The 7,728-nt window shown below is 28.2% G+C and overlaps 1 protein-coding gene across 1 annotated transcript; it reads right to left on the bottom strand.

Moving 5' to 3' along the window:
* Positions 1-27: 27 nt before the first annotated feature.
* LOC120275565 (dioscorin dioA3-like) lies at positions 28-2,845 on the bottom strand. Its single transcript, XM_039282184.1, has 5 exons — positions 2,781-2,845; positions 2,065-2,138; positions 1,278-1,540; positions 817-923; positions 28-154 (listed from the first exon to the last, which is right to left on the bottom strand). Exons 2-5 carry the CDS (start codon positions 2,117-2,119, stop codon positions 28-30), a joined length of 552 nt encoding a protein of 183 aa, XP_039138118.1. The 5' UTR covers positions 2,120-2,138; positions 2,781-2,845.
* Positions 2,846-7,728: the final 4,883 nt, after the last annotated feature.

Below are 7,728 nucleotides of genomic sequence, written 5' to 3'. Positions count from 1 at the left end.
TATATGATGAATTAATTAACTATTAATTTAATTAATTAATGAATTAATTACCTTCTCAAGGAATTGATTGGAAGCACCAATTTTGTAGAGATTGGCAATAACAGCCTTCTTTCCATCCTTGCTCTCATGCACCATGTGAGCCTCAAGATCATATCTTAACAACAATGCAACTTAATAGATTAAAGATATTGAAACGCATTTTTGAAAATGATTAATTCATGAAGGTCTAAATATTATTAAATTTTCATATGAAATTTACAAAAATGGATGGAAAGTTTCTTGCCATTAACAAAAAGTTTAAGAAAGACATGCATGAGTGGCATGTTTTTATGTGTATATAAGCCTGCATGCACAATTAACACCAATTTAACAAAATATATAGCTCTAGTTGTTTTAAATTTAAATGAGAGCATCTTTGAGACAAAAACCATATTATATTATAGAGTTTTAACTATTTTATTAGAGTCTCAAACTTATATTTACTAAATGGTGATTATGTGCACACACACACACACACACATATATATGTTAAGTTATGACTTGTGAGGTTAACTAAAGGCTACAACCAAACATGAAAGGTTCCTTCCACCAATTTTTATTATATCTGAATATTTCAATATTATATATTTTTTTACAAAAATTATTGCTTATTTTAAATTATATTAAAGTTTAATTAATTTCATATAAAAACTTTCTGTTTTGAAACTTCCAAACTTTGATCCAAAATAATCTTTATGAAGGGTGTGTGTGTGTGTGTATTTATATATGTATTTATGTATGTATAGCATTATATTGTTTATAACACTATATATATACCTAGTGCTGTCAATCTGGTGCTCAGAAGGATAATGCCAATACATTTGCTTAAGTGAGTATTGAGTTGAATCAATTTTCAGATAACCAGCATCACCGTCCCATTCTAGCTGCATCCATCCATCCATCCATCAAAACCCTAATAATGCACTATGCATGTGTGCATGCATGGATGAAACCCTAATTATGATACTCTAAATTTATATAAAAGTGATCCTCTATATGCAAGGATGAATATCTAATAATACTCTCTATGCAAAATTAATCCTCTACATGCATGCATGCATGCATGAAACCCAAACAAAACTTTGCATGCATGCATCAGGCATACGTGCATGAAAGTGAAACCCTTAGAGATAAACTAGTAATACTTTATGTGCATGTATGCAAGAACAACCCTCTACATGCATGCATGGATGAAACCCTAATTATAATTAATCTTCTTATTTATGTACTTCACGTACCACAACCTCACGTCCATGGTTGACAAGTGTTGCATTTGTGGCCATGTAATTCAGTTTCAAATTCCCCAATGTAGGGTCCTTCTCCTCATCACTCAAATCTATGGGAGACTGCATTTGGCCTTTGCCACATAGTGCCCAATTGTCATGAAGTTTCCACCAATTCTCAGGCCCCTTTGGATCACCTTCTATGTAATTATAATTTAAGTTTCCTATGACACATTCCCAAATTGCTGGTGGGCATAACCAGAAATTTGGTTTTTCACCTATCAAAATAGGAACAGATCGATAATTACCAACTCCCATGATTGCCAGCATAATTAACCACATATTCCCTCCATTCTCAAATAAGTGTCATGTTAAAGAATTGCATAGACTGTAAAGAAACTAATAAATCTCTTAAAATTTCGAAGAAGAAAAAAACCATTAGACTGATTATCTTTTTCTTGTAACTATTTATTCTATTAATGTATAAATCTTTTATTAAAAATTCAATTTATAATAGTACATAATGCATATTTGTGGATTCTATTAATAAATTTTGAAAAATAGAATTACCTAAAACTCATTAAAATTAAGTAGAAAATTGCACCATAGGTATAATTAATTGAGTATCAATGCAGAGAGAAAAAAAAAGAGTAAAATTGGAAAAAATAATAATAAATATGCTTTGGTATATTGTAACATGATAATTAAGTAATTTAGGAAAAAAAACTTTGGGAATAATAACACTTATTTAAGAATAGAGGAACCATATATATGTATAAACTCTTATAAGTACAGATCATACCTTGAGTTAACACTTGTGTAAACAACATCATGAAGAGGAACACAAACAGCTTCATCTTTGAACCTAGCTTGTTACTGCTACATCAAGAGATAATAGTTATAGAGGCCATTTTTCCTACCTTGATGATTCCCTTAATGCTTTATTTAAGGTTATTTAGGGAAAAAAACAGAGATAAGGAGGGGGTGGATAGGATCTTTATATATATATATATATATAAAATTGAGTATTTGAGTAATTCCCTTAATGTATTTAAGGTTATTAATTAAACAACAGAAAAAGAAAAATCATCTTATACTAAAATTATAACCTTATACATGTATATATTAAGATTGTACAAAAAAATTTTAAAAAAAAAGGATTATGACCTTTAGTATATCTTTCAAGTTCATATATACACGTATTGATCTACCCTTGTAATTTATTTATGAGGTTTATAGGGAGGAATGATTGGATTATGAAATTAAAAAACTTTAAACAGTTACCAATTACACTGCAAAAGATCGAGTTAGCAAATGTTATATATGTGAAAGATTAAGCATGAAATTAAGGCCAGTTAGCAAATTGGTTGGACTAATCCCCCAATTAGTGATATATATAATCAAGATTTAAAAAGGTAGTGCTTCTAGATCAGGGAACCCCCTCTGGAAGCATATGAGTTTATGCAAGAGGGAGAGATCAGGATGTAGAGATAAAATTAAAAAATTAGATAGTCTTACCTGGAGAGAATTAAGAAAGAGATGATCTTGCAAATTTAATGGAAATTCGGTAGTATTTATAGTTAAGAGTAAATATATAGAACTAAGTGAGTGCAATGTAGGCAAGCAATATAAAAAAGATATATATTTGCGGATATTCCACCCAAATTAATAAATATGGTTGTGGGCATGCCACCAAGTTTTCAAAGGGTTGGATCCTACACGCAATTGATGGTTAAAGTGATAATTACATGCATGGATTTTTTATTTTGTTTTATTTTATTTTTATTTTTATTTTTGTGGCCATGCCACCAAGCTAGGCATTGAAGGAGATCCTACACACAATAAAACTAATATGATTGATAGTTAAAGTGATGATTACAAACATGAATTTTTTTTAAAAAAAAATAAAATGTGGACAAGCCACTTGTCAAAGGCATGCACTGTGCATGACGCAAAATTAATCCTTCGATACACATATACAGTTTCTTACCCTATATAAACTGATATTTAAAACTACATACTCAGCAAAACACAAATATTCTTAAAGAATTCAATGCCAATAAAGTTAGAGTACATTTGGTTCTCGGAATAAGAATGGGATGATGAATACAAATGAGATTATAGGCATATGAATAGGAATGAAAAATGTATTTGATTGAAAAATGTGTTTGATGGAAAGAATATTGAGAATAAAATAGAATTTGATAAAATTACTTTTATATTCTTAATAGTTAATACATATAAATACAATAAGATATTTTAAATAAATTTTTTAATTATAAAATATTTTAAACATTATTATTGAAAATAATTATTATAATTAAATATTCAAATTAGATATCGTATTTTAATTATTGTTAGTTGTAATTATTTTAATTAATGATTTAAATAAATGGTATTTTATATAATTAAATCTCAATAAGAGATACACTTTAATTATTATAATTAATAATTTTATTTAATTGTTTGATACCCAAGATGAGATTTTTAAGGGATAAAGTAATTTTTAATTTTTCATCTATTTTTCTCAATGTTGATTTTTATTTATTTGTATTTGAAATATTAATTAATATGAACTCTCTTATTTTTTTTATTTTTTTATTTGTTTATGTCATGGTAACCATTTTATATAGGAGGTTTAATTAAACATAAGATTAATTTTTTTTTATTCAAAATTTTTTTAATATATGTAATTTTTTAAAATTCAGTATAATACCTATACTTTTCATTTTTTTTTTAATTTTCATCCAAGATATTTTCTAAGCATGAAATCTATGATAGATGTGTTTCAATATTATGGTGCAAATAAACATAAAGACATATATAAAATATATGAAATATTTTTGAAAAAATATATATTGGAATAAACATTGAGAATTATTTCTAGATTTATTTAAAATTCTTTCTCAATAAATTGAATTTCTTATAAATAAATTATTCTCCATTCCATCTTCAATTTAATTCCACCATGACAAACAAAAACACTACACAATAATATTGTTTTCTTGAGCAAACACTTTGCATCAACACGTCACACATAAGATGTAGTTTTGAACACAATATATATATATATATATATATATAATTATAAAAATAAAAATAAAATAAAACCCCTTCAGTAGTCTTTCCTTGGAATTTTGTGTGCTTTTGATTAAACCCTTCAGCATGTGTTCCTTTTTAAAGATTTGTTGTTACTATCATTATAAACCAATAAATCACTGAAAATAGAGATATATTTTATACAACAGTAGCAAGATATTACATTAATTAATTAAAAAGAATATATATTCAAATAATTAGTGCATTGAACACTAATTTCTGTGGGCACAATGTAAGGTCCAATAATTACAATATTAGTGATAAAATTAGGCTTCAACAATGATAACTAAACAGTTTTTTCCACTTAAACGCAATGCTCCACATTCTTAAAAAAAAAAAAATTATTTACTATCATCAATATTTGTGGCTTAACTTTTACCCTACAATATCTTTGCCATTTGATGCGTGCCCTACCATTATTGAAAAATTAGGTAAAAAAAATATTCTCATAATATGTGTCATAGCATTGTGTTAATTAGATTAATATATAAAACACCCACTTGGTTGCTTCCATTAATCCACTAGCACTTATCATTTTCATCCACCATCTTTATTTTTATCTCTTGTTCCTTCATCTAGTAAATTACTCCCTCCGTTTCTTTTTATCTGTTGTAAATAATCGAATCTCACATAAAAAAAAGTTAGTTATTTCACTTAATTTAATAAAAAATTAATTATTTTTTTAAAATTATCCATAATTTATATCTTTACATTTCTCTCTCATATTAAATTTCAAGAGATGAATTGAAATTGAGTGTTATACTAATTTTGAAAATAATAATAATAAATGCTTTTTTTGATGTTTAAAATGACAGATAAAAAAACAAGAATTTATGACAGATAAAAAGAAATAGAGGAGTATCTTGTAAAATGAAACTTGATTCAATTATTAACTAGAATAAATTATATTAAAATATTTGAAATCAACTGTTTGAGATCCTCGAAGTTTAATTACTTTTGATGTACAAATTAAATTAGTGTCATACATCTATCAATGTCTGTTTTTTTTTCTCTTTCCATCAATAATAAAATATTTTACGTGAGTTAAAAAGAATTATATACTAAAATGAGTCATTGGTTTCGTCATGCTGATCTGCAATATTATACTTATACTAAAGCTGCAAAGAGCCAAGTGTCATAAATTGAAAAAGCCACAAAAAAAAACTCACGTAAAGTTTGAACACATACACATATAATCAAACAAGAGTAAGGAGACAAGCAAATTGTTAACCCAGTTTGACACAACCATATCTACATCTGGGGGGCCAGGTCCGAAGAAACAATTCACTAAAAAAGGTATAAGAACAAGGAGTACAACACTCTCTCACTCTCTCACTCTCCCACTCTCTCAATACAAAGAATATCCTCTCTAGATTGCCCGATGGCCACTCACTCAACTCTCACCGAGGAGTCTCTCACCGATTGGCTCATCCTAAATCTTCAAGCAGGATCTCTTATATAGACGCACCGACGTCTAATAAATTTACCTCTTTTAGAATTCTCCGCGCTTCCTAATTTGGACACCTTCCATAGTTAGATGTTGCAACACCCAATTGCAACATGACCCATCTTACTAAACATGACTGAGTTCTAGCTAGTTGCACCCAAATCTGCGACCTTCAACCTCCCGGTTCTTTCAGTCCACCTCATAGCAGTTGACTCGACCCGAACTCCTCCTGCCTACAGCCGCTTCCTTCCTCGAAAGTCTCCCTCTCCCGAGGGACGTGCCCACCAAGGCACACGCAACCATCTCACCAAAGATGGTCACCGAAGATCTCCCGATCTTCTTTCCAAACTTGGCCCAAGTTTGGTCTTCCCAGATGATCTTCGTTTGACTCATAAAATATTGTTACTAAACTTGATCTCATTTTCATCCAAGTTTAGCCTTCAATATCTTCAAGCATGATCTTCAATCATCCATGCTTGGATCTCCAAATCTCTAATCATATCTCATGCAATCTTTAAACAATCTCCATATATGATTAGTCTCCATAAATAGTTCCACCCATAGATAGCTCTTGGATCTTCCTTCAAGTTGTGTTGCTAAATATGGTCTTGATAATCTCCATGGCTTTTTCTTTCCTTATTTAGTTTGTGTCTCTAGATACCTTTACACCAAACTAAATTTGTTCTTGCCTTCTTTAATTATGATTCTTCAAATATCTTCATACCAAACAAAGTTCCACACAATCTTCATGATCTTCTTGTTAGGATATTCCTCTCCCTCTTCAAAATAGATCTTTCTAAAAAAGAGCTCTATCAAAGATATGATTTATTATCCCGGATCTTACCAAAGATAGATAAACATACTTTAAATAAAACTTGCCTTTTTTGAAGAGATCCTTTAGTCTTGATGTACTTTCCAAAAATAGTTTAACATCACATGATTGAATTGAGAAGAATATCTACTAAACACAATCTTTGATGAGTCATCATAGTCACGTCACCATCCTCTTGCCATGTCACTACTTGGCTTGTCATATAATGCCAATCTGTGTCATCAGACTTAACACCCTTCATGCCAACTCCTATTTCACTATAAAATTCTGCAAAATTAGAAAATGAAAATTTAGTAAAAACATATTAGAAATGGAAATTTAGAAACGAATTTTTTACTGAATAAAAAATGGAATGAAAATATGTTTTTAATTTAGAAATAGAAATAAGTTTTGTTATTAATTTAGAAACAACATATATATCTTTTCTAATTTGCTGCTATTGGAAACGAATTACGGACAAATTGAAAATAGACATGTACAAATATGTTTTATTAACATATTATTAAACATTTTGCTTTTAGATTTTTTATTTCTAATTTCTAATTTTTGAAATAGAATTAATTTAATTTTTAATCAGTTTCTAAATTCTAAAACAGATTTGCAATGGATTTAAATTAAAAACAGATTATAAATACATTTTTTTAATTTTTATTTTCAGAATTTAGCAACAGGACTTGGTTCCATTGCTAATTCATTTCTAACACCAGTAACATACTACTACTTCCATTGCTAATTAAATTGACAAGGGTTTTAAGAACCGAAATATTTAATTTTCAATCTTTTTTAAATTGAATTAGCAACATATTAAAAACAAAAAATGTTGTATTTAAGCTATAATTTTCTTATAGTGTTATTGATCATATAATTTTAAATATATATATTACTATTCTGTATGCATTGATCTGGTGAACATTAGTGTCCTATGAGTTACATTAAACATGATATGAACTTAACTTCAAAGTTTTATTAAACTTAAAAAATCCATGGGATATTTAGTTTGAGTTTAGTTAGGAGCAAAATATATAACATTAATCTAGATTTCAGACATTAATTTAGTTATAATACCTACGTATAAAATGGTGGTGGTT

Source organism: Dioscorea cayenensis, chromosome 14, assembly GCF_009730915.1.
Source record: "Dioscorea cayenensis subsp. rotundata cultivar TDr96_F1 chromosome 14, TDr96_F1_v2_PseudoChromosome.rev07_lg8_w22 25.fasta, whole genome shotgun sequence".
In the NCBI taxonomy this organism is placed as follows: Eukaryota; Viridiplantae; Streptophyta; class Magnoliopsida; order Dioscoreales; family Dioscoreaceae; genus Dioscorea; species Dioscorea cayenensis.
This window is presented reverse-complemented; position numbering and strand designations above follow the sequence as displayed.

What these genes read in the sequence shown, in the direction of transcription:
- LOC120275565 (XM_039282184.1), bottom strand. Translation starts at nt 2,119, where the DNA reads ATGAAGCTGTTTGTGTTCCTCTTCATGATGTTGTTTACACAAGTGTTA. An exon ending in ACCATGGACGTGAGGTTGTG is followed by an intron (nt 924 to 1,277) that starts GTACGTGAAGTA and finishes GGATGGATGCAG; the next exon opens with CTAGAATGGGACGGTGATGC. An exon ending in CACCAGATTGACAGCACTAG is followed by an intron (nt 155 to 816) that starts GTATATATATAG and finishes ATTGTTGTTAAG; the next exon opens with ATATGATCTTGAGGCTCACA.